Below are 26,344 nucleotides of genomic sequence, written 5' to 3'. Positions count from 1 at the left end.
TATTTTTATTGAGCAGTGTATTTAAAATGTAATCCCTAAATATGTGATCTGCTTTCAAGTAATCTGACACTCGTAAAGTGTCTTGTTTCCTCTAAAAACAAATGTTTTGCTTTTTTTTTTCATACTTGCAGCTGGTTAGTTTAGCGGTTCCTGCTGAGTAGTTTCAAGCATATCTTCATTGAAAAATGAGTTCAGAACAGTCTAGGGATGTGAAACTCTACAAGTTCATCCTCGATTCTGGATTAAATTTTACACACCGAATGAAGTGCAGTGTTTATTATTTCTGGGAACTATAATGAGAATTAGATTTTATTTTAAGGATTTCACAAGCGGCTATAGTTAGAAGGAACTGTTGTTTCTGGTTTTATAATTTTCTTACATTTCATGCATGTTTCCATTTTAAAATAATATTTCTTGCTGCTGAATGTTGGGAGTTATTCGGGAATGACTTCATAACTCTTCCTAGATTGACAGGCAGCAAGAATTGTTCATATTTCCTCCAATCTATAATATCTTCATTGTGTCCCACCTTTCTTCCTTTATTTCCTAATTCTTTGTTTCCCATCTCCCTTTTTTCTTTGCATCTTTCCTTATCTCCTACCTCCCATGCTACCTTGTCCCCTACATCTCTTTATCTTTCCTTGTTATGTCTTCCTTTGTAAATTCTTGTTTCTATTTTTCACATGGTCCACATTTAAAGCCAGACCACTGCAATGAATGCATAGTGAACTTTTGTATTTTACAATTTAATTCAGTTCAGTTTGTATGTATAGTGCTAACTCACAACAAAGGGGTGTAAAGGACAGAGAACCATGGAATGTTAAGTCTGGAAAAACTTGGGATCGTCATATGAAAATGTGTAAGGAACCCTGAGAGGGGGTCACACTTGTAGATAAACCAAGCCTTGACTTATAATCCATTTGATTTACATAAAGCTATATATTTGCTTCTGGTAAGGATCCGTGCTTCAAATGAAGGATCTAAAATGAAAGTGTCCTTATCTGTGCTTCAGAGTTGATTGATTCAGCAAAAAGCGTTCAAACGGTTACAGTACAAATACCACTTGATTGCACTGTTTTTCAGTCTGATCAATAAGGATTTATAATCACATTGCACTTAGTGTTTCTGCGTCATGGTTCACAGTGAAAGCTGGAGGATGGACACACTTTGTAGCTCTGGTCTATGATTTTTGGCTGAGCATGCAGTGCAAATATAATTGATTTACAACGACACAGTGGACTGTAGTTACACTACCAGAGTGAAGGCATTTTTCAACGTGCTTCTCCTTTACTGGGTTCCTGTGCATAAGTATGGAATTGAAGTATTTTCAAGACCTGGATCGGTATGGGAAAAGAAAACAAGAGTATGGAAGAATATTTGTATTTCCAGACTTTATACCCTGTTTCATTGTCTAAATCAATCTGTTTTTCCATCTTTTTCATTCATCCTTCTAACCCTTCTTCATTTCCCATCCATCTTCCCTTCTGTTCATCCATCCATCCGTCCGTCCATCATTCATCCATCTCCTTACAGTGTGATTTTTGTCAGTTCCACATTTAAGCCTAACCTCAACAGAAATATCGGTGGCATATTTAATATAGAACTTGTGTATTTATACAACATTTTAGCTGAAATGGACAGAACTGTAGAAATGTTGAGGAAAATCGACATTTTGACCTGAAACACGTTAGGGGACCCTGTTTTCTGTGCCTACGCTGTCCTCTAAGTGTTGAAAACACAGCTAAAATGGATTGAAAGGTGTAAAATGAGAAGCCAAATTATGTGATTACATGCAAGACAGCATTACACCTCGTCAGTCAGATTTAATTGGGTTTTGTTGCAACATTTTCTGCAGATGCAGATTTAATGAGCAAACATCTAGACCACAAAAACGAAAGCAATTTGAAGTTTTATTTTACCATCACACAGCAGCCAGTAATAATTGAGTAGGACTCCATCTATGGGAAATGGATCTAAAAAGCCTCTTAACTCAGAAACGCCTCAGTGAAGTGTTTAGTAGTACAGGTGGAGGGGTTTTGGCAGCAGTTATTAAACAACCCTGCAATCATGTAAATCCTGTAAGAGGCACACAGGCAGCTTTAGCATTTCTAGCATTTGACCTGAGACCATGGGAAATGAAAGATTTTATTCTACTTGTTTTGTAGAGAAATGTTCAAACTTATTGAGCTGCCTCCACGGAGTGTCAAGCGATATCTTTAAACTTTCTTTGTGAGCTGACAAAGACGGTAAACGTTGTTATTGGCTGGACAGTGATGAGGTGTGGTCGGATCTGACGGTGTAAATAACCTGATAGCGTCTTACAACCATGTTACCTGGAACACTGTAATTTAACAACTCTCAGAACAAGTCTTCAGCCATTTCAGCGACTTTAGTGCTGTTCAAAACATCTACTCATCTGCATTCATTTCCTCCCCCCCATTTATGCCGCAGAGGGAAGATGAAGCCAACCATCCTGCTTCTTCTGTTGGTCCTTCTCGCCGCAGCAGGGCTAAACCGAGCCCAGTTCAAGACCTCTCACCTGGATCTGTCCGGGATCCTCCCGAGCCTCAGCCGACCGGCCAACCACAGCCGGATCTTCTACGCTGTGATGTTTGACGCGGGGAGCACGGGGACGCGTATCCACGTCTACACCTTCATCCAGAGCTACTCAGGTAAAACGAAGAACAGCCTTCCGGCTCTTTTGCATATAAAACACTTTAACAGGCCAAATTTGTGTTTTGGGTGATCGACGTGAATATCAACAAGCACATTTGCTCGTCGTGTACTCTGCTTTCATGCTTCATTAAACCTGTAAATTCAGAGGGCATAAGTCACATAGGGCTTAATTTGCCTGATAAATCATGCATATGTATGCTAAGAGGTTTGAGGCATTTGAGGGCTTTTAACAGCTGCTTCATATTTGATGATGTGGGTGGAATGTTGTGCTTTTTCAGAGCAGCTGCCTGTTTTGGACAATGAGATGTTCCATTCCATAAAGCCGGGTTTGTCAGCATACGCCGACTACCCTGAAACGGTGAGTTAATTGTCGGGACCCGGTCAGTGCTGTTGATGTGAGGGGGAAGGGTCAGAAATGCCCTCTAAACTGAAATGAGAGATTCTGATGAAAAACAATTTAGAGGAGAAAAATTTGAAACAATAAAGCATGTAGAAATATGCATGCCATTTATTTCTCAGAACTCTGTGGTCCCATTTTATCAAATAAACTAGCAAATAGTCATTGAAAAGATGTTTTCTATAAATAGAGCTTTGAGCTTTTGAGCAAATACAGAAGTATATTCTTGATGCCAACTATTACTAGCATGTCCAGTGGTAATGGACATTGACGGTTACCAGAGGTTTCCCTGCAAGTGGAAACAGTCCAGAGTTTTTTCAATTTCATATCTGTAACAGTTGATCTGGCAGGTTTATATAGGGTTATCAAAGGCTAATTAAGCTCCAGTTAATGAGACTGATATATAATAGGTTTAGAGTAATTTAAATTAAATACTATAACCTGTAAATAATGTGATAATCAACAGAAAATCATAATTTTGAAAAGCTAAGACAGGGGTACCCCAAGTCTGAGTCCTTAGCCCAGTTCTTTTTATTTTACACATAGATGATTTGAAAGGTTCATGTCCTAGTGCAGGGGTCATGTATGCTGATAATGCAGTTTATAGGTAGATGGTGAGGACAACTCGAGGAGTGTCCAGTGGAAATTATAAGGTCCCTTTCCGTCAAACATCCTTTTCTATATGAGGGGTTAACATGAGGACTTTCTGACCTGCAAAACAAAAATTCTATCATTTTAGAATAAAACTGAAGCAGAAGGACCAACAACATTGTTAGGAATAATCACTGTCTTTCTTTCTCCAATTTCATGGTACTGTTAAATTAATCTTTGGGTCATAATGAGTGTTATGTTTTTAACCCTGCTGTGTATTTGCATTTAAAACTTTTATGATGATCTTTGCTAATATGCTAATGTTATACATGCTGATGTGCAGTACTTGTCAATAATCAGAACTAAACAAACCAGTGGCGATAAAATCTCACTAGTTTATCAGCTTAATCTCACCACAGCAGTCAGAGCACTGCTGGTTTATAGTTCATGTTTCATTTCTCACAGGCCGGTGAAACAGTAAGGATGCTGTTGAAGGTGGCCAAAAAAACAGTTCCTCGTGTGGACTGGAAGAGAACTCCTCTGGTCCTCAGAGCCACGGCTGGACTTCGCCTGCTGCCTGCGGCCAAAGCCCAGGCACTTCTGGACCAGGTCAGACTCGCATCTCCGAGATTCAGCCAATGTAGAGAGCAGTTAGACCTGATAGATGTTAGACTTCATAACCTCTGACTCTTTTTCGTGGGAAAGTACTTTTTATCCATCGAAGCTGCAGAGAAAAGTAATGCAGCTGGAGTGCTGCAAGCTCCGTGTCAAAGCCTATCTTTTCTGGGGATAGGGGGGGGGGGAGGTATAGCCCTGAGGCACCTTGGAAGATGAACGATACTTTAATAATCCGCCCCTAAGGGAACAAATTAATCCCATCCAGCGGAGGGCACCTCTGGATGAGCTGCCATTACAGCCTGTAATGTTCGGCCCATTTAACTGCTTACCGTTGTACTACCACGCTCTCATTCTCACGTCATCTTCCTCCTCTTCTCTCTCAGGTTCAACATGTGTTTGACGAATCCCCGTTTTTGGTGCCAGACAACGGCGTCAGCATTATGAACGGCACAAACGAAGGTATAACATCTGCCCCAACGAGCCCTTTTGCCCCCGTCTGCATTGTTGTTTTGAAGGTGTCTGTTATCCATGAGGCGCTTCGTTAAATCCGCCGCTGAGTTTCTGTTAGGACCTTAGCTTAATGAAGGCATTTAACTAAATTACAGAAGATTATAGATGTTTTTTGTGATGACACATAAAAACAACAAAAGCCTCTCAGCACGGCCGTTTTGACCCTAAAAGCCAGTAATTATGTGGTGGAAAAAGCCAGGCTGTTGTACAGTGGTATAATTGGTTTGTCAGCATTTCAGCTCTTCTTGTATGTGCTTGCAGTGAAATTTGTCAGGAGGGTTTTCAAAGTGAACGTATGTTTTCTCCTGAAATGACTGCTTTTAAAATATGTGATTATTTCTTTTTCAAATGTAGGCATTCTGGCTTGGATTTCTCTGAACTTTCTAACAGGCAAGTACTGGAAACCTAAGTCTATAGGGCTATGCAGAAGTATTCACACTGCCTAAATTCTGACAATTTGTCTCGTTACAACAGCAAACCTCGGTGTATCTTTTTGGATTTGTATGCAATAGAGCAACATAAAGTGGCGTTTCATTGTGATGTGGAAGAAAACGAGAAACGTTTTAAAAGAAAAAAGAAGCAGTGAGAAGACCGTTTGTGGAGTACAGCAAATGTGGAGGAAGTCAAAACCAAAGTGGACTTTTTTGGCCTACGTGCAAAATGCTTTGTGTGACCGTGTTGAACTAACACTACACATCACCCTACACCCTAACCTTCCCCATGCTGAAACACGGTGGTGGCAGCATCATGCTGTTGGGGAACATTTTTCTTGGGCTGAAAATCGGGGCTGAATTTAAATGCATGCCACACTTTTCAAATTTGAGATGTTTGTAAAAGATTGTGAAAATTATGCATCCTTTTCCTTCCGCTTACAATCTGAATGGGCAATATAAAATTAGAATTTTATCACAATATGTTTTGGCATTTGTTGCAAAACAAAAGTGATAAAAATGTTTTAAAAGGCATCAGGTCAGAGCCGAACAAACAGGAAAATTCAGAATGTCCCCTGAACAAATTGGCTACTTCACTACACAAACCACATTAAGTACTGCAGCTGTACAGTTAATCTGCACTTAAGACCTTAATAAATAGTGATATTTCTCGACACTTTCATGGAGCAAACAGTAGAAAAACAAATGGTTCCTAAAGCATAAATAACAAAGCCACCATACTCTTAGTTTTCTGGGTTTGTAAAAATCCTTTTTGTTACGAGGCAGATTTTTTGTCGTTCATCAAGGCACCAATCTTCAGTAATACACTGCATTGTGTTGGTCTATTACCTAAATTCCTAATTTAGGTAATAGACCAAAGAAAAAAAGGTTAGTGTTGCAAATACCTTAACAAGGCACTATGAATTCAACAAAACCACCAGGTTTCTTGGTTCTGTGTTTTATCCAGACTGCGTGCATTTTCCTGACCTGCCATCCTATTTCATTATACGCCTGTGTCCATAAATAGAAGCCAACGATGAAGGATGAGTTTGTTGCCTGAAGCCAAATCTGTGATCTTTCTCGGACCGAGCAGGAATGTTTATGCTTCTCAGACGGTACATGTCTGCCGAAGCAGGCCTTTTTGAAGATAGTGTGAAGCGATTAGCTCTTCCCTCCTGCAGATGCTGGATTAAGGTGATAAATTGTTTTCAGGTCATCTGAACTCACACGCCAAGAACACTGTGGGAATCCTGGATTTGGGAGGAGGGTCCACACAGATCACGTTCCTGCCCAATCTGAAGGTCGGCTTATTTTGCAAATTCTTTTAAGCAACTCTTTAATTAAAAAATTTGCAAGCTGGATCGGTTGAGTCATTTTATGGATGTCTTGCTGCAGAAAACAATTGAGAGTGCTCCCAAGGAGGACTATGTTGCCAGATTTGATTTCCTCAACTCAACGTTTGAACTGTACACTCACAGGTAACAGATCTTATTATGCCAATATCTCATAAAGTCTAGTCTAATTTAATATTTGGAATGTTACATTATTGCTTCAAATTTGTTTTGAACTTCTCTATTTTAAAGTAATGCCAATATATATTTAAAGACTTAAAATTGCTGTTATCTTACTGATGTCACAGTTTTTAATAGGCAGTTTTTTCAGTGACCTGCTATATGCGCTGGTTGGTTTTCTAACTGTACGTAACTTTGTATTTCCTCCAGTTATCTTGGAAATGGACTAATGGCTGCCCGACTCGCCACTCTGGGTGCTCTGGGCGCGGAAGGTACACACACCTAAATGTGCTTCAATGCCATCGCTTTGCCACTTAAAGACTGCATGGACTCAGGAGAGTTCATCAGTGTGTCTTCCTTCATTCCTGCTCCATCTAGATCACAAGATAAAGGGTGTACTTCCAGTTTCTATGCTAATATACATTTCATGTTATAGCCTGAGATTAATCAGAGAAGCGCCTCAGTAAAAACTGTGTGCTATCGGCGGGCTCAGCCCGTGATAAGCTTGTGTGAAGCTGATGAACCGTTTAGAAGATTAATTACGTCTGTGCTCTCCCAGGGTTGGAGTGGCAGGTTTTTAAAAGTTCCTGCCTGCCGAGTAAGTTCAGGGATGATTGGAGCTTCGGAGGTCTTACCTACCAAGTGAGCGGAGACCCAGATGGTAAGATCTGATTTAAGTATGAGAGATTATGTGCCAGTTAACCCAACAACTACAATGCCTTGCAAAAGTATTCCCACTCTTTTTCACTTTTTGCCATGTTTTAACAACGCTCACAAATTACAGTATTTTATTGGGATTTATGTGAAAGACCAGCAAGAATCTGTAAAGTAAGGTATTAGTTTGTTTTCAGCCCCATTTACTCTGATACCCCTAAATAAATCCAGTGCAACCAATTACCTTTAGACAGCATCTAAATAGTAAAGTAGTAGTACATTCCTTACAGGTCAGGATAAGTTAGAAATGAAGTTAGAAAACAACATCCCAAGCTTTGTGTTGGATTGCCCGTTCAAAGGTCGGGCCGAAATCAAATTCAGAGTCTGTGGCAAGAATTCAAATTTGTTATTCAGATGCTCTCCATTCGATCTGATGGAGCATGAGCTATACTGCAAAGTCGACCAGACAAGTTTTCAGTGTCTAGATCACAACGCTGATAGACACATACCCCAAAGGACTGGCGGCTGCAGCGAAAGTTGATTTCTATACAAGTTGTTGAAGGGAACCTATGATCCTGCTTGTCTTTGTGTTAAATCAGTCATTTTACCTGAAACGTTTAGACTAAATGAGGGCATGCGATAAATCTGAGCATAATGCATCTTGACGTCTCTAAGAATTTCAGTAAACGGTGTTCAAAGAGAATATACATGATTTGCAAGACTGTCTCTGTTTTCCCCTCAGGTCACGCAGGATACAAGCTTTGCTATCAGGAGGTACTTAAAGTGGTGAAGGGGATTATTCATCAGCCATACGAGCTCCAAGACAGCAATGTGTTCTACGCGTTCTCCTATTACTTTGACAGAGCCGTGGATGCAGGCCTTATCAGTAAGTGTGTGCACACACCCCTGCTGTCCACACCTTCTATATTACACAGCACCTGCATGCTAGACAGGCTGAAAAATGTGAGTCATCTGCTCCTGTATCAGGGGATTTGATGAGCCATAGTTGTGTGGTTATTATAGAAATTGCCATCCCACTGCCAGTCTGCACTGAAAGGCCATCAGCTCTGTTATTAGTACTATATAAATGTGCATGTAGATGAGCTGTTGTAATTACTGTTTTGGCATTTTAAATGTGTAATGATCCCCCCTGTCGTAGATAATGTCCAAGGAGGAATGCTGCAGGTCAGAGACTTTAAGAAGAGAGCTAAAGAGGGTGAGACTGGCTGAGGAATGCATCATTACTATGACAGATCTGCTGCTCCCTGCACTTGACATACAGCATGCATCTCAATGGACCCTGAGTGGTTTCTATCTGAAATGCTGACCCTCATCTGTCAGCAGAATACAAATGACTGATTATTCAACCTAACGGAGATTATCTTTCTCTTCTGCTCAGTGTGCAATAAGATGACCAAGTACCCGCCTGACAGTCCTTTCCTGTGCATGGACCTGACCTACATCACTTGTCTGCTAAAGGACGGCTTTGGCTTCAAGGACAGCACTGTCTTGCAGGTTGGACAGATTTTTATAACACCGCCAGCAATGTGGATGGCCTTGTTTTATGGTGCGACAGTGGGAATAGCACAGCCATTTTTATAGGCTGGTGAGGCGTTGTAAATTTGTCTATTTGTGTTTCAGTTGAATAGTAAAGCATGGTTTTGCATAAATTAGTTTGAGCACTTTTTTTTATTACCATACTAGCAATGTCTGATCATTTAGTCACCCGGCAAATTTAACAAAATAGCCAAAGTTAATTTTATCTGTAACTGCTCGAACCGTTATTGTGTTGTAGTAAATACGCATATATTTAAGTGACTTAGTGATTGTTTTCCCCTTCCCAGTTAACCAAGAAAGTGAAGAATGTTGAGGCTAGCTGGGCTCTAGGTGCCATGTTGGACCACTTTCACAACCTGAAGATCCACTAAGGAGCAGTGAAGAACAAACGGCGGCTGACCTATATGGTGCTCACCTTCAGACACATTCAATCTTTACCATCTTTTCTAAACGCGTACGTCTGCCAGCAGCTGACAGAAATAACTTTGTATTAAATTTGAACAGACTTTAAGAAGCTATATCTCTCAGGTGTCAATATATTCTGCTGTAAATCTGTAAAGTATTGCATTAGCGAGAGCCGGTGAAGCACTGGAGGCTGAATAAAAGATGTCATCTGAAACTGGCCAGAACTGCATTTGCTTCAAATGGATGTTTACTAGAGGTGATGAACATGGTGCTTTGGCTTTGTTTGGCTGGCTGGTGGTGCAGTATCCATCTTTTACATCAGTTTTTTTATTTTTTTATTTAAAAGAGTTAGTTTTTACCATATAATGGTACATGTGTGTTACAATGTAAGCTGTCAGATCAGCCAACGGGGCTTCCAGGTAACCATTTTTCCCCGTCTGCAAATATCAACTGCATATCAATCTCAAACCTGATGATGCTGACGAAACATCCGTCTCAGCTTCATAATCTGTTCCGACCCGTTTCTGCATTTCTTTGGGAGCGTTTTGTTTTCAAAAACACAAGGGAAAAACGTTGCTCATACAAACTCCGCCATGTCACGCACATCAAAATAAAACTGTTTGCTAATTACACATATCTACAAGTGTTAAAGACTGTGATCCGTCTTGATTTTTCCCCCCACTTGTGCCCATCAGTTCACTGCTGCTGAAATAGACCACGCGTGATGTATGTCAGGGTGGGAGACTAAAGCAGAGCAACCACGTCCTCTCCGTAAGCATGGCCCTCTGTTGTCATGGTCACCAGCTCATGCGGCTGAGAAAGGACTACCACTGAGTCCGCAGAACCTGTGATGAAAGAAGCAAGCACAAAAAAGCCAAGTTAAACAGGATGGAGAACATCCTAATTGCACTAATGCTTCCATGAGATGCCATTCAGTCTGCATCCAGTTACAGTAAGAACTCTTTCAGCCTCATAGCAAGTATTCTCCTTTTTCTTTTCACATTTGTTTTATTAGACCAACACAGAGTAGTAGTGAACTGTGAAATGGAAGAAAAACATGTTTTTGAAATTGGTAAAAAAAAAAAAATCTGAAAGGTTTGGTATGCATTGGTGTTTCCCAAAGCATGACGGTACCGCCACCATGCTTCCCTGAACAATAGTTAAATGTTGGTTTTAACTGCGTCCCCGACATGGCTTGTGTAAAACTGCAGCCAGGACTTCTTACGGCTTTCATCTGGACACCCCTCCATTAATTCTGCTTTGTGTTGGTCTATCACATAATACTGGAAGTTGAAAGGGTACAGAAATGTGGAAACGGGGAGTTCTTTTCGTTATTTGCATAAAGTTGTTAAACTACAGTTTTAAATAAAACAACTTCCACAGGGAGACTGCATGCTGATTGATAAAAGGTAGTAAAAACATTAGAACTAGCAGCCTGGTAATCTAGGCTGCTAAAAAGGATCAGGCATGAGTAAGACTCCCCACTGACAGAGACAATTTAACAGGACATCGGTAACATACGCTGACTCAGCATCTCTGACATCAACAGGATATTTATGAGCTTGCTCCAAATAAGTGTTTACTGCATCAAGGTAACACTGTCAGATGTGCTAACTATAGGTCTGTGAGATATCCCCCCCCCCCTCACACGTTTCAATGCCTACCTGGTGATCTCAACATCACGTGATGAAGATTCATGGGCTCCACAGCTGTTGTCATGGTGACCAAACCACCTCCATTCTCACCATCTGCCTCCAGCAGGCTGCTTTGTGTTAAAGCCTCTCCTGTGGAGAGCAGACAGGGAGTAAAACTTTTCATTTTTGTAATAAGTAAAAAGAAGAAGAAAAAAAAGCACACAATCATAAACTATTCTGATTTTAAACGAATCCTTCTGGAAATCTCAGTGCAAGTTCTTGGTAAAATGAATCTGTTCCCTGCTGTCGTTCCGACTTAGCCTTTTCATGTTGTTTAGACCTGAGGAAAGTCAGTTTAATAATTCATCCAGTAATTGTGTTATGCAGAACGCAGAGACTACCCGTCTGTTGTGTAACTGCATCTTCCCTGGCTCGGCTCTTACAAACGACCAGCCTCTTCAGGGAGGGTGACCCGAATAAATCTGTTTATAATTAGAGCTTTGGCAGCATTTCCTGCGGTGATTCAGCTCCGACGCTTCCCCACTGCTACTGCAAAAAATAAAAATGACAGACGAGGATGCGCTGTCTGCTGTCATTGTCTCTGTCGAAGCATGCATTTTCGGTGTCTTGTGCAATGGGTCTGAAATGGGAAGAGCTCATTGTGGGATGCTGTCATCCCGAAGAGGTGGTGAAAATGATGCCTAGAGAAAAAGGCAGGAACAGGTTTGCCCCTCTGACGGCTGATGTATGAGAGAACAGTAGATTCCCAAATACATACCACGTATGTCGGTAATTTGTGAAGTCAAAAAGCAGGGATCCTACACACACTGGAAGACTGGGATTGGATTCAACTATTATCCTGAGTCTGGAAAGAGTTAAAGTAATATGAAAATATTCCTGTCCTATTTCCTAAATGTTGCATCTATTTATCCATTTATGCATCCACCTGTTTATCAGAATCATGTTTAGAGGCCATGTGTGTAACAGACAATTTAGTTCTGCCTGGTGGGGTCTCTTTAGGAGTACAAAACTAAAAGGTGTCATTTTATGGACTAGTCATTTTAACAGGCCTCCGTCTGTCTTTGCTTTTTATATTACAGTTCATTCAGGAACAATTCAACTGCTGGTCCTCAAAAAAAGTGACAAAGGTACTGATTTCAAACACGATTCCTCACGTTAAGCTTAAATTAATTCCATCTTAGGGCACATTTTTTAGTAGTAGTATGGGCTGCTAGAAGCTATGTAGTCCAACCATCAACATATTCACCTGTCACACTGAGTGGGCGCACGCGCGTGTGAGATGCAAACCTGTTTCTCTACTTTCACTACTGAGCCCCTCCTCTCCGTGTCTCTTTCTCATGTGAACGTTCCTGCTGCCGGACTGGGAGAACGTCTTTCCACAGATCACGCACACGTGAGGCTTCTCACCTGGGAAACACAGGCGATCAAAAGGCGACATCATAGACCCCTCTGAAGTGATGCCATCTCTTTGCATCTAAAGGACTGCGTGAAGAAAACAACTGCTGTGCAGCTGCAAACTCTGCATCGCTCACCTGAATGCACCAGCATGTGTTTCCGTAGGCTGGAATACTCTGCAAAGGACCGCCCACAACCATCTGCCTCGCACAGAAAAGGTTTCTCACCTGAAAGAAGCCAACCAACACATATATATGAAAACAGAACGCATAAATAAACTGTGTTTAAAGTGAGACATCGACAGGTGCCACTCAAAACAAGCTAGTAGTACATTACAAACAATTGGATTCAGAATAAAGGCAGTCCAACATCACTAACGGGATAAATCTCTGTTTTTAGTAGAAATTATTTTTCTAGATGGTAGATAATTAACTAGTTGGTGTAGTAGGGTGACAGAAAGCAACCGAGCCCAACACTCATGACATGCAAGCTGCCGATTCTGTATAATTAAGGCATCAATTAAACGGGACGTGTTCAATCAGCGAGGTCATTCTGTAATGAGGCAACAAATGCTGCACATGCTGGTCATCGTGCAGTCCTCTTTGAAAGGTCCTTCCAGACAATCAGAAGAACAGTGTACTTTGGTTGAAAAGTTGATGGAAAAGGGGAAAACGGAAAATAACAGAAAATGAGAGGCTGCTCAGCTAAAATAATCCCAAAAACAAAATGCTGAGGAAGAAAACAGAAAGGTACCTTTCAAATGGATGGTGGAACAGCTGAAAAGGCAAAGACTCCCTGATCAGCTCCAGGATGATCAAAGAAGTTACTATTGCACAATATATGGCAAATATATCGTCATTGCAATATTCATATCGTAGATGACTGTTTGGAGTGCAATAATTTTAGCTAAAATATCCCAAGTGTTATGAACTTGCGTTTTACGTGCTAATTGGGCAGTCTCACAGCAGCAGATGCTCTCACTGGACACTAATGACATCGCTCAAAATGCTAAAGGTCACAGAGTGACGGAAGCACAGATGAGAAAGAGAGAACTACGTGTAATCACTGTAACAATCAGAAAACGGTTTGGGAAAAAGCTAAAACAAAGTCAGAAAAACAGTATTTGCCACATTGATGGGCTATAGGAGAAGACGGTTCACTGTGCAACATTTTGTGGATAAATGAAAGCAGGAGTGTTCTTTCTGGGTCTAGCCAGAGAACAATGAAGCATGATGTAGGGTTGTACTATAGTAACAGGCCTATTTATTACATACCAGTCATATCGCCTTATACTGGAGAGAAAATGCTACTGAATGGGGGTTTAATAAGATGACGACCCATAACCCACTAGCAAGGGAGCAGCATCTCGGTTCCAGACCAACACAGTTGACGTTATAGAGTGGTCAGACAAATCCCTGGACCTTATAGAAATAGAAAACGGGTGGGCTGACCTCAAACATGCTGTTCTGGGAGCCAGAACCAAGGAATGCAGAAGAATTGAGGAATGTAGTCGAAATATCCTGGACTGGAAAATCTGATCACAAAATTATTTTGGGCTAAACTGTATGATCCAAACAGGTCAGCTTTTTTCCTGAGTAAAAGTCTTATTTGAAGCATGTGGTCTGGTAACTAATCATTAAAGGATTCAGACTATAAAACTGACCATCAAAGATCTAAAAGTCACCCTGAATTAAGTGCAGCAGTGAAACGGAGGCACCAGCTCTGCTGACTCTTCAAATCTGCAGCCTTATTGCACCAAGGAAGCATTCCAGCGGTAAATGATCCTAGTTATTGCCTCCAGCATCTCCCCTCCTTCTCACCTGTATGTATGCGCCGGTGGTTCTTCAAGTTTCCTGCGGTGGTGAACGTCTTGCCACAGTTCTTCTCCTTGCAGATGAAGGGCTTCTCGCCATTGTGAGTCCTCATGTGAACCTGCAACCTCTGCAGCACGTAGAAACTCTTTCCGCAGCCTTCTGCGCTGCACTGGAACATTCGGTCGTTCCTGGACAATAAGCAAACATAAAATAAAAATACACATGGGACTTAGCGGGAAGCTAGAAAAGCTCCTTCAGCTTATCCCTAAGGTTCCTGCCCAGGTTAGATCCCACTTGCACCGCTCCCAGTGTGTGACTGATGGCTGTAAACCCAGAGGGATTTGCAGCATCTCTCAGTAAGATCTATTATTAAGACCTAAAATAAGGTGTATTTGCAGGGCTTTGTAGGAGTATGAACTTGTTCACATTTTGTCACGTTACAACCACAAACTTTAATGTATTTTATAAGGACTTTTGTGACCTGAAGGAAATTTTCTAATTGCTTTAAATATTTTTTACAAAGCTTCTATTCAGAAGCGTTGATGCTTATATATAAAATAAACCTGGAGTCCAGTAACCTATCCAGTCACGGCGCACTTCAAGACAACACATCCAAGATGTGGCAAATGTGATGTGCTCCCTATCTGGGTTCCCTTCAATAGTTTTTTGTTTAGCATTGCCCTCTATTAAGCTTCATCCATCTTGCCAAAAATTCTGACAAGCTTACCTGGCACTGGTGTAGAAAAACATCCCCGCAGCATCATGCTGCCACCACCCTGTTCTAGTGTGGGGGCGTGCATTCAGGGGGATGGGCAGTTTCAGGTGTTCAGCATGTCAGTTCAATTTTCATCTCCTCAGACAGTTGGGTTGAGGCAACTATTCCTATGGCTTCCTTCTTGCCACTTTTCCATAAAGACTAGGTTTGTGGAGTACATATCTAATAGCTGTACTGTCAGATTCTTCCATCTAAACTGTGGATCTCTGCAGCTCCCCCAGAGTGACCATATGCCTATTGGCTCCTTATCTGATTCATGGTCCGGGTGTTTGTGGGTTCGCAGTTCTGTCGTACTTTTTCCATTTTCAGATGATGGACTAATACAATACATTTATGTGGTTGCAATGTGTCAAAGTTCAAGGGGTATGAATGTTTTTTGCAAGGTTCTCTATGTGCTTTGCTGCCAGCTTTAGTTGCTCCTCCTCTCTGTGATGTTACCTGTGCGTTTTGAGGTGATATTTGAGGTGAGCCGGCCAGGTGAACGTCCTGCCGCAGTCCTCAAATGAGCAGCGCAGGATCTGCTTGTTGAGGGGGCGGCCGGCTCGAGACAGCAGCTCCCGCTTGTCCCCGTCTTCAATCAAGCTGTGTGTGTGGTCACCTAGGCAACCGGAAAGAGGAGAAAGTGAGCAGGGCTGTGCAGTAATAAAACCACGAGTGCAAGGTGGCCGGCCTCTGGAGCCCCGACTCTATGAAATCACCAGCTACCGACTGCGACCCGCTGAACAGCTGCAGGGAAAAGAAAACAATTCAAAGCTGAATGCAATCACTCCCTTTTAGCCGGACCAGACTCCCTGCTTCGAACTGCTTTAACAGACCCCGTTTTTGCCAGTGACGAGCCGACAGTAAAGCGGTTATAGCTGATGGGAACTTGTCTAAAGTAATGCAAGTTAGTGGGAGGGCGTCAATTACAGCAGCCTGGATCCAGCAGTTTCAGTTCCACACTAAACAAAAGCATCGCACACATCACCATGTGGGCTGTTGTACAAGTCCAAAAAATTAGAATATCATGAAGATGTTCAATATTTTTTGTCACTCATTTCAGAAAGTGAAACATAATTCATTACACTGGGTGAAATATGTCAGCCTTTACTTCTTGTAGTTTTGTTGATTGTGGCTCACAGACAATAAAAACCCAAAATGTCTTAAGAAAATTTGAATATTCCATAAGATCAATAAAAAAGGATATTTTAAACAGAAATATCAGTATGTTTATTTCTATGCGCTCAATACTTGGTTGGGGCTCCTTTTGCATGAATTACTGCACCAATGCGGCGTGGCATGTAACTGATCAGCTTGTGGTTCTGCTGGGGTGTAGTGGAAACCCAGGTTGCTTTGATAGATGCCTTCAGGTCATCTTAATTTTAGGGTGTGGAGTCTCTCATCATCTTGACAATACTTGAGAGATTCTGTATGGGATTCACCGTGGTCACAGAACCAGCTTCTGGTACCTTTGGCAGTGTGGACCTGTGCCACGTCCTGCTGAAAAATGAAATCAGCATCTACATAAAGCTGTCAGCAGAAGGAAGCATTCTAAAATGTTTTGGTAGATGGCTCCATTAACTGTGGACTTCAGAAAAGTCATTGGACCAACACCAGCAGATGGTTCCCCAAAACATCACTGACTGTTGATATTTCACACTGGACTTTAAGCAACCTGGATTCTGTTCCTCTTCCTAAAAACTCTGGAACCTTGATTTCCAAATGAAATATGAACTTTACTTTTACCGGAAAAAAGAATTTTGAGACCACCGAGCAACAGTCCAGTCTCTTTTCTCCTTAGCCCAGGTTAATAGAATCCCGACATCGTCTCTGGTTCAGGATGGGCCTGACATGAGGAACGTGACATTTGTAGCCCATGTGTAAGATTTGTCTATGTGTAGAGGCTCACCGACTCCAGTCTCAGTCCCCTCCTTGTTAAGCTCCAATTTCTTAATGGATTTTTCTTCACAATCATCTCAAGGCTGCGGTGCACTTTTTCCTACCACACTTCTTTCTTTCAGTCAACTTTCTATGAGTATGCTATAACTTTTTCACAATTATATTTTCTGAGACACTGAATCTTCGGTTTTCATTGTTATCTGTAAGCCAGAATCATGAAAATAACAAATTAAATCTTGAAACATTTCACTCTATGTGTAATGAATAAAATATGGGTTCCACTGACTGAAAAATCATATAGTAATTATTTTAGCTGTACTTGTGTTTTGTCTGTGAATTCAATGATGTGCCAGTCTTGTAGTTCACTGAAAAGTTGGGAATTGGCATCACACAAATTGCCCTAAAAGGTTTAAGAAAATAATTTTCTGCTCAGTTTTATCTGGAAATCGCTCTTTAATTTAGAAGTTTAGTTTTAATGATGCTATTCTCTGTCATTTATATTTCCAACATGCAAAGCAAGAGGTAAACAAATACCAATCATGAACGATATATGTATTTGACTGCACTTCTTATGTGCAAATGATCATAAACAACATTAAAAAGCAGCATCCAAGGTTGAAAGTGGCAGGGGAAAAAAATAAACCTGCAGGAGAGCGGAGACAGGTGATGAAAACTTAATAACACGTTACGTTTCAGCCACAACCTCCAGCCACAGTCTGACTCAGGAGGTGTTCAAAGATCAGACATGTAGCTGGGAGCCATAATGCCCTAAATGTCATGGGTGAATTCTCTCAACGGCGGCCTGTGGAGGCAGCTGAGGACGGATTGTGATAAAGTGCTGACTTGTGGTGTGAGTCAATAGGTTGCAACGGCACTGCGTGCTGCAAGACTTGAAGGTCGGTTTCAAATCAAAGCAGAAGCTTCACAGCAAGAGGGGATGAATGCCCAGACTGATATCGCCATAAATAATAGATAATGCGCAGAAACTGGAGAAAGAGACTTGTGTAAACAGTTTGGCAACAGCAGCTAGTAAGCAGTGACACTATTCTGTAAGGCGGGTGTATTTCAAGGCTTTTTACAGGCTTCATAAATTCTGAAACAGAAGCCCGTTTATCATGCGTCTTACTTTCATTGGTTTAATATAGGAGTTAGAGACAGCCAGCGCATTCCTGAGGTTTATTAGCTGCACTGCAAATTTTTAGTTATTGTTTAATGCGTGCTTTTTTGTGAGCAGCTGGTAATAAAACACTTAACTGCAACAAAAAAAGTCACTGATGTGACTTTTTTTAGGTTTATATTTGACTGGACTACAGCAAAAGATCTTCAAACATATGTTCCTATTAGACAAAGACACCTGGTAATTAGTGGTTTCAGTCACTGTGGAGGAATTTTGTCCCTTTCTTCTAAGTGAAATTATTTTAATTTGGCCACACTGGAGGATCGTTTAAGGATCTAAGCCCACATTTTGACTAGGTCCCTCCAGAACCTTAATTTAGATATTTGGTTTTTTTTTTTGCTATTCAGGGCTGTACTCGCTGGTGTGCTTCGGATTAATGTCCAGGCACAGAATCCAAGAGAACCTGAGCATAAAATCTTAATCTGGGTCCTGGACATTCGCCTTCAGGAGTTTCTAGTAGAGAGCAGGTCCGATCAATTGAAGCCAGCACCAAAACAGCCCCAGACTATCATACTACCGCCACCGTATTTTAATGCAAGTATGATGTTCTTATCCTGAAATGCCTCCCGGCCCACAGAATGTCTTCCCATAAATCGGCAATGTAGACAGGAGCTCCATTTGAACCAGAAATTCATGGCAACGTGATGGCGTGCAGTGTCACAATCGACCGCTTTGGTTGCGTTCATGCTCTGCATATAGCTCATATTTTTGGACAGTCGATGGCCCAACCGTCCTTAATGCTCTCACCTGATGTGGATTTTTAGCAGCTCAGGTACTAAAGTTATAGAGCGGCAGGGACACCATGCAACAGTGAACAAAAACAACTCCTCTAATATAACCTTAATGCACATGAGTGACCTCTCGTCCCTGTTGAACCTGTCCGATGTTCGTAGATGCTTCAGCTTTATTGCATGCTGCTGTTTGAACTCAGACATTAAATTGTCAACTTGATGTAAGAAAATGATCCAGAAAAGGAATCGACCTTCTGATGACTTCAGATCATTTCACCCCTTTTAGCCGCTTTGTTTCGTGCTGACCGGGCATGCGTTCACACCCACCGTTTTGACTTTCATGCCCACTTTGACCAACGATTACTGAAGGTATAAGCTTTGCTCATAGTCTACTGCAGAAGTCGGCAACCTTTATTACCAAAAGAGCCATTTTGCTTCCTCTTCCACCAAAGAAAAAAATCCTGGAGCCGCAAAAGATAACAATAAACTTTTAAATTTACATTTTATTATTATTATTTTACATGTTGCTACCACAGAATTCAACAAACAGAAGTGCAGTGTGCATGTGTAGGCCTACTTTAAAATAAGCACTGAACTATGCAGACATAGTTCAGTGCTACAGATGTGGATGGGTTGTATATTTTAAACCCGTTTTAAAATTCGACGTTAATGTATCACCTCGAACTCCAACATAACCGTCTACTGTGACTAAATGTAATAATGTTACTCTTTAATATTCAATGCACCAGCAGGGGTCATGTTGGTTTAAACAGGGGTCAGAATTTAAGATATTTCCTAAACGTCCAGTAGCCTAAATGAGGTTTAGAACCACAAACAATTTTTCCAGTCTTTAAAAAGTAACATACAGTAAAATTACACATAATAGTCTGCATATTTATTTATGGCTCAGACCCTGATGTCTTCGTTTCGTCCCAGCTTCAATTCGAATCTCTAATGTCTCATTTTCACGACTTCCTTGTTAAATTGTTTTCAGCGAGCTAAGAGTTCAAACTGTGAAGGTACTTTCATGATGTGTGCTTGGCGCTGGGTTGGTTAGATGGATGAGCAGCAGAGCCCAACCATATGCAGTAGATGATGATCAATGGCTGGAAATGCTGTGATGTTTACAGGTCCAGAGGATATTTGCTGTCAAACTCATAAAACCATCAAGAGAAAGTGACTAATTCATTCTGATTTAGAGCCTTATGATGACAAGGGCTGTGCTCAGCTTTAGTTGCTGCTGATTATGCAACATTTTCATCTCCCTGACCTCATTTCTACTTAGTCTTCGATGCTTGCAGTAATTGGACCAGATGATTTTCACTGCTTTTCTTGTTTTCACTTATATTATTCAGCAGAACCTAAAATCGCTAAGGAATGGTTCTGTCTGGTTTTAATTTTGGGCAAAAAGTCCAAACAAAGTCCCCTTACCATTACTGACGCTTGCAGCTCTGGCGTCCTGGCTGGCCTTTGCGTCTCTCGCAAGCTGCGCCCGTGTAGCTGCGATGAGGCTGTCGTGTGCCAGCTCCTGAACCCTCAGATACCACGGGGCGGTGCCGTCAATCCCGTAGTCTCCCGACGAAACCCCCCCATCTTCATCGTCCCCGGCACCGTCGGCAGCAAAGATCAGGGACTCCGAGGAAGCTGTGATGCCTGACAGTGGAGAGAAGATGAGAATCAAGAAGATATCAAACCCAGAGTTTGGTGAAGCAAACTGCCTGAATCCTTCTAGGTCAGAGCTCTAAATTTAAACCAGGTAGAACGCACAGACCCAGGAAACAAGGTGCATGTCAAGAACACGCCTGCCAAAGAACTTTTTTCTTTCTCGCCCAATTTATTCTGTGCTTTGCATAAAAATGTGTCACCTCATTTCTTTGCTGAGCTGAGAACATAAAAGCCCAGAAACAAGATCAGATCCGAGTTTCTGCTGTGAAAATTATTTCCACTGGATCTGGACCAGAGAAGAGCATTACTTTTATTATTTATTCTGTTGTTAATTTTTAATTACCTTCTGATGATAAATTCACCAACAGTTTCAGAACTGAACTCTCCATTTTTCTGTTCTAGGGTCCAGACATGCAGCTGGGAATCATTACCAGTAAATAACTGGGTGTTTATTCAGGATTTCGCACAGTGCAGATTGAAAGGAACTTCCCAAAATAAATAAATGAACAGATCAGTGTACCAAGTAATGGTCCAAGGCGATTCTACCTTTCGCGAGGTTTAGGAGGACGTAGGAGGTGCTGTCCGGCTGCTGTAAGTCGTGCAGGATAGCTGGGGGGCTTGGAGATGCCTGTGGCTGAGGCTGTGACTGGACCACCAACGGGCTTTGCTGTGGCACGCCACCAAACTCCGGCAACGAGGGCGAAGTGTCCTGCCTGTGCCTCAGACTTCCATCTGGGAAACATTTTAAAGATAGAGACACGTTTGCAAGAAACCTAAAAATCATGATAATTACGCACGGCCCAGTTTCTGGTATTCAGGTATGCCAAATGTTTAAAAATCTTACATTTTCTAACATAATCATTTCTGTGGATTAAAGTCATTTTAACGAGTTTAACATGACCTGATTTTTCTCTGCCTGTATAGCGAAGAAAATAGAGAAGCAGATTCTGCTCTGCACCGCCAGTCAGCTGGCTGAAAGAAGACTACTACACCTCACTTACAAAACTGACCTTATGAAGCATGAAACTTTCATAATATTCAGAATAATCAGACGGACATTGTGTGGAAACAACAACACTTACAGCACTGCTAAATTCAGATTTAAATTAATTTTCATGCAACCAAGAATTTTGTTTATGTCAAAAGATAAACAATGTTAAAGAAGTATACATTTAAAAAAGATTAAGACAGTGCCTCTGGACTGGCAGACTGGGGTGGTGGTCCCCCTACATAAGAAGGGGGACCGGAGGGTGTGTTCCAACTACAGGGGGATCACACTCCTCAGCCTCCCTGGTAAGGCCTAAACCAGGGTATTGGAGAGGAGAGTCCGACCGATAGTCGAACCTCGGCTTCAGGAGGAGCAGTGTGGTTTTCGTCCCGGCCGTGGAACACTGGACCAGCTCTATACCCTCTACGGGGTACTCGAGGGTTCATGGGAGTTTGCCCAACCGGTTCACATGTGTTTTGTGGACCTGGAGAAGGCATTCAACTGTGTCCCTCGTGATGCCCTGTGGGGGGTGCTCCAGGAGTATGGAATCGGGGGCCCTTTATTAGCGGCCATCCGGTTTCTGTACGAGCGGAGCAGGAGTTTGGTTCGCATTGCCGGCACTAAGTTGGACCTGTTCCTGGTGCATGTTGGAGTCCGGCAGGGCTGATCTTTGTCACCGGTCCTGTTCATAACTTTTATGGACAGGATTTCTAGACGCAGCCAAGGGCCGGAGGGGGTCTGGTTTGGGGACCAGTGGATTTCGTCTCTTTTTGCAGATGACGTGGTCCTGCTGGCCCCCTCTAGCCAAGACCTACAGCATGCAGTGGGCGGTTCACAGCCGAGTGTGAAGCGGCTGGGATGAAGATCAGCTCCTCCAAGTACGAGGCCATGGTTCTCGACCGGAAAAGGGTGGCTTGTCCTCTTCAGGTTGGAGGGTAGTTCCTGCCTCAAGTGGAGGAGGTTAAGTATCTCGAGGTCTTGTTCACGAGTGAGGGAAGAATGGAGCGGGAGATCGACAGACGGATCGGTGCAGCTGCCACAGTAATGGGGGCGCTGTGCCGGTCCGTTGTGGTGAAGAGAGAGCTGAGCCGAAAAGCAAAGCTCTCAATTTACTGGTCGGTCTACGTTCCTACCCTCACCTATGGCCATGAACTTTGACCGAAAGAACGAGATCCCGGATACAAGCGGCTGAAATGAGCTTCCTCCGTAGGGTGGCCGGGCACTCCCTTAGAGATAGGGTGAGGAGCTCGGCCATCCGGGAGGAGCTTGGAGTAGAGCCACTGCTCCTCTACATCGAGAGGAGCCAGTTGAGGTGGCTCGGGCATCTATACCGGATGCCTCCTGGACGCCTTCCTCGGGAGGTGTTCCAGGCACGTCCCACCGGGAGGAGGCCCAGGGGACGGACCAGGACACGCTGGAGGGACTATGTCTCTCAGCTGGCCTGGGAACACCTTGGGCTCCCCCTGGAGGAACTGGAGGAGGTGTCCGGAGAGAGGGACGTCTGGGCGTCTCTGCTGAGTCTGCTGCCCCCGCAGCCCGGTCCCGGATAAGCGGAAGACGACGTGTACGAATAAGTCAGCAGTTTTTATTTAAATATATTTAAAAGTGGCATATAAAAAATATTTAAACCAATCTTAATTATCAGCAATTAAACCCTTCTTATAATTGCTAAGCAGCTTTCTGCATGTTTTCCACTGGTGTTTTGGCTGATGAGGTTAGAAGGCCTCCTTGCCATGACCCTCATCTTAAGCTCCCGCTGTCAGTTTCCAGTGTGGGCTCTCCATCCAGAAAAAACATGTTGATGAAATTAAAAGATTAAATCTACCAGGGGTCAGAATGATTCGGGGCTCGACTGCGTGTGCTTCAATGTTCACAGATTTGTCTTTAAGCGTTTCTTTTATCTGGGGTATAAAAAATGTTAAACTAGTCAACCGTTTTATCACTGATGACAAATTGTTCCAAATCTGTGGTCCTTAAAGAAGAACTGTTTTGTATCTTATTTAATTACAGTCTCTGAAGCTTTACTTGTTATGACGAACTACCTCTGGGGTTTGCTGTTAACACATTTAAAAGTCAACTTAATAAAAGGACAGATGTACAAAAACTATCAGAGCAAAGAAGAAAACTACATCTGTTCTGAATTATAAATGTTAAACATTATTGTTCCCAATATTAATCAATATGTTTAATTACTTTAGGTCGTGATACAATAAAATGGGAGGAGGGGTTCAAGGCTATTGTACCATGTAAATCTCATGCCCTAATAGTAATAATAATAATTAAAAACGTACATTACTGTATCTATAAGGCTTTAAGGAATTTCCACAATAAAAACTATCACTGTGGCATTCAGTAATTTTACTGAAGCCAGATCTCTCTGGATCCATCCCAGCCTGATCCTGTGCTCTTCTCTCTCAGTAAGCTCTCATTAGACCAGACGGTGTTAGAGGACGCTGATGTGAACATTAGGGAGGAAGCAATGCAGCACCACTGCAGAGATGTGGTAAAACGAGAAGATCCAAAGGCAGATTAACTACAACTGCAGCTTCCCGCTAAATAAACGGACATGTAAAACAACACATCCTCTGATTCACTAGAACAGATACAGCTAAATGACATTTTGGAACATATTTACCATTTTCTCTTGGACAGTCAGTCCCACTTCACTACTGCAGAACGTCCTCACTGCACCTGCTTCCTTTTCTGCAATCTAGGAAAACGCTCTTCAGCTTGCTTGTGATTCGTTAAAGCATCAACAATTGCTTTTCGCAGAACTAATTGCTGCAATACTGATGTCCTGACAAAACAAAGTCACAGAGCAGTTGCTCTGTTGTAGCGGTTACAAAGTACAAGCTACAGATATACTCTGGGTAGGTTTCTTCAACCATTAGCTTCGGGAACAAGATCCATCAACGTTACTGCACCTAACCAAAGCTGGAGGATTTTTCCCCCTTAAAAGACACTGAAATTATTTAGATTTAAAAAAAACTGACCGCTGACTGTATTGCTGTCACCAAACTTTAACTTTCTAAAAAATAAAGTCTGCCAGTTGACAGAATGTGTTTATTGATTTCTTTATAGTATTTGCACAAGCTGAAAGTGCATTTTAAATAGCAGATATACATTTTCAATTGCAAATCAGAAAACCTGCCAAATTTTCACAAAAAAAAATGTTTACCAAAATTTGTTTCAGATGTACAGTGCGACATTTTACCCACATTTATTCCTGATTTGTTTATTAACGGAAAAATAAATATCACCAGGATAAAAACAGCAACAAACAAAAACCTTAATGGATAAATAAGTTAAATTAATTCATAAATAATATCGATGAATGTAGAGATTTCAGAACAATTATGAAATTGATTTATTTTCACTTTTTATTTTAAGCATATTTTATTGAATTGTATTCTAATACAAATAAAATGCAAAATCAAGAAAACTCCCATAAACAAAAGGCCAGATTGCTGTCATTTCCTGCTCCTCAGTTTTGACAGGCACATAGTAGTTACTATGTAGTAACTACCTGTTACTACATAGTAACTTTAACTAAACTAACCTAACTACCCGCTCTCTACATTTTCAGTCTATAAACAGATCCACCAGCAGCATGTGTTATGATCCACTTTTTTTAAGTTCAATGAAAATCTCCAAGATCAGGTGCATCTGCTTTTATCCCTCATTAGGGACATATAGTACCCTGATTTTCTGTTGCATTCAACACTACAACCTCTATCAAAAAACCTGCAGCCCACTGGTTCTGTGTGAAAGCCATTACAATAAAAAAAATTATCTGAAGAGTTCAAAACCAGAATTGCCATGTCACACCTAAAAATAAAATACAAAGTGGGGCGTTGTGATGGCATGGGGTAAACTGCATGTCCTCCACCCTCTCTTCACCCTATTTCCCATCAGCTCACTTTTGAGAAAATTGAAAAAATAAATGCCACTAGTGCCTAAAAAAAATATGTTGGGCATGAATGCCAGGACAGAAGATATCTACAAAATAAATAAATAAAAATACTTGTTTGTTTTGCATTATGATGTAATTAAAGTAAAAGACTAAAAACGAAAGAAAACACATCCCTAGCTTTGGCAAAGCATGGGGTAACATGGAGTAGCAGGAGCGTGAACCTACGTGGGAGCTCCAGAGGAGAGCACAGGGACCCCTCAGCTGGGGCCAACAGAGGTAGGCAGGGATGCTTGGACCCCGAGTCCTCCAGACTCTGCACCAATGGGATGGAGGCGTTCTGGACAAACTGCACCAGCAGCTGACAAGAGAAAAAAGCAACCATAATAATAATAATAATAGTAATAATAGTACAGCATGTAAATGATAAAACTGTTACCTCTGGTTTAGAGTCCAGCTCATCAGAAAGCATGAGTCAGCCTGTGTGAAGCTCTCAGCTGTTTAACACAAACACAACATTAACCAATCAGCCGACATAACTAACTATGAGATCAGCGTCGAAGGAGTAGCAGACTTTCTGTGGGTCAGAAGCTGTAGGTCATCTCTGAGTCAAAGTCATCAAACGGCTAACAACAACAAACAGCTACATACACCTGAAGTTGTTGAATAAAAGTAATACTGATGGCGAGGGCAGCTACGGCTGAAAAAGACGGTGTCGAGTAAAAACCGCGCTGGATAAAGCTGACAGGTTACCTTGTTAGTTTGGTTAGCAGCAGAAAACTAGCTACCCGGGGTTATGACGCGAAAATACAGCTACCCTTCCTTATGAAACCTGGACTCCGACGGGTGCGTGGTTGGGTCTTTAAACTCTTCAACCTCCTAAAAACGAAATACTTCTCATTGCAACAGCGCTTTAGCTGCGACACATCCTCAGAGTCGACTAGCATGACATTTTTCTCTAAACAGTGGACAGGTTTGATCTACGGAGGCTCCAGAGGTACAATGT

The 26,344-nt window shown here is 41.9% G+C and overlaps 2 protein-coding genes across 6 annotated transcripts in view; one reads left to right on the top strand and one right to left on the bottom strand.

Annotated features, from left to right (window-relative positions):
- The window catches only part of entpd5b (ectonucleoside triphosphate diphosphohydrolase 5b), a 12,958-nt gene extending 2,775 nt beyond the window's left edge, over nt 1–10,183 (top strand). The window contains exons 2-15 of one of the 2 annotated variants that reach the window (XM_047388304.1): nt 2,452–2,672; nt 2,955–3,034; nt 4,130–4,273; nt 4,666–4,741; nt 5,147–5,182; nt 6,436–6,524; nt 6,619–6,701; nt 6,945–7,006; nt 7,294–7,395; nt 8,131–8,274; nt 8,548–8,604; nt 8,788–8,903; nt 9,233–9,352; nt 10,046–10,183. In XM_047388304.1, the coding sequence (XP_047244260.1) occupies nt 2,459–2,672; nt 2,955–3,034; nt 4,130–4,273; nt 4,666–4,741; nt 5,147–5,182; nt 6,436–6,524; nt 6,619–6,701; nt 6,945–7,006; nt 7,294–7,395; nt 8,131–8,274; nt 8,548–8,604; nt 8,788–8,903; nt 9,233–9,316 (1,287 nt within the window). In that variant the 5' untranslated portion in view covers nt 2,452–2,458 and the 3' untranslated portion in view covers nt 9,317–9,352; nt 10,046–10,183. Of the gene's footprint in view, nt 1–2,451; nt 2,673–2,954; nt 3,035–4,129; nt 4,274–4,665; nt 4,742–5,146; nt 5,183–6,435; nt 6,525–6,618; nt 6,702–6,944; nt 7,007–7,293; nt 7,396–8,130; nt 8,275–8,547; nt 8,605–8,787; nt 8,904–9,232; nt 9,568–10,045 lie in introns of those variants that run through there. The other variant, XM_047388303.1, reaches the window with a different exon arrangement.
- znf410 (zinc finger protein 410) lies at nt 9,669–26,344 on the bottom strand. Of its 4 annotated transcripts, none has more exons than XM_047388301.1 (11): nt 25,992–26,344; nt 25,778–25,835; nt 25,567–25,699; nt 20,987–21,172; nt 20,207–20,428; nt 15,428–15,587; nt 14,221–14,402; nt 12,538–12,627; nt 12,293–12,412; nt 11,015–11,134; nt 9,669–10,195 (listed from the first exon to the last, which is right to left on the bottom strand). In XM_047388301.1, exons 2-11 carry the CDS (start codon nt 25,808–25,810, stop codon nt 10,095–10,097), a joined length of 1,347 nt encoding a protein of 448 aa, XP_047244257.1. In that variant the 5' UTR covers nt 25,811–25,835; nt 25,992–26,344; the 3' UTR covers nt 9,669–10,094. The 4 variants fall into 4 exon arrangements, with proteins under 4 accessions (XP_047244257.1, XP_047244255.1, XP_047244258.1 ...); XM_047388299.1 differs by having other exon boundaries at nt 26,092–26,344; XM_047388302.1 differs by having other exon boundaries at nt 26,156–26,344.

The sequence above is a fragment of the Girardinichthys multiradiatus genome, chromosome 15 (genome assembly GCF_021462225.1).
Source record: "Girardinichthys multiradiatus isolate DD_20200921_A chromosome 15, DD_fGirMul_XY1, whole genome shotgun sequence".
Lineage (NCBI taxonomy): Eukaryota > Metazoa > Chordata > Actinopteri > Cyprinodontiformes > Goodeidae > Girardinichthys > Girardinichthys multiradiatus.
This window is presented reverse-complemented; position numbering and strand designations above follow the sequence as displayed.

Excerpts from the sequence above, each read along its gene's own strand:
- znf410 (XM_047388300.1), bottom strand. The coding sequence starts at position 25,810 with ATGCTTTCTGATGAGCTGGACTCTAAACCAGAG. Across the intron at positions 21,173-25,566 it reads CTCTCCTCTGGAGCTCCCAC|ATGGAAGTCTGAGGCACAGG; the intron begins GTAGGTTCACGC and ends AATGTTTCCCAG. Across the intron at positions 12,628-14,220 it reads CCACCGGCGCATACATACAG|GTGAGAAACCTTTTCTGTGC; the intron begins GTGAGAAGGAGG and ends GGCTTCTTTCAG.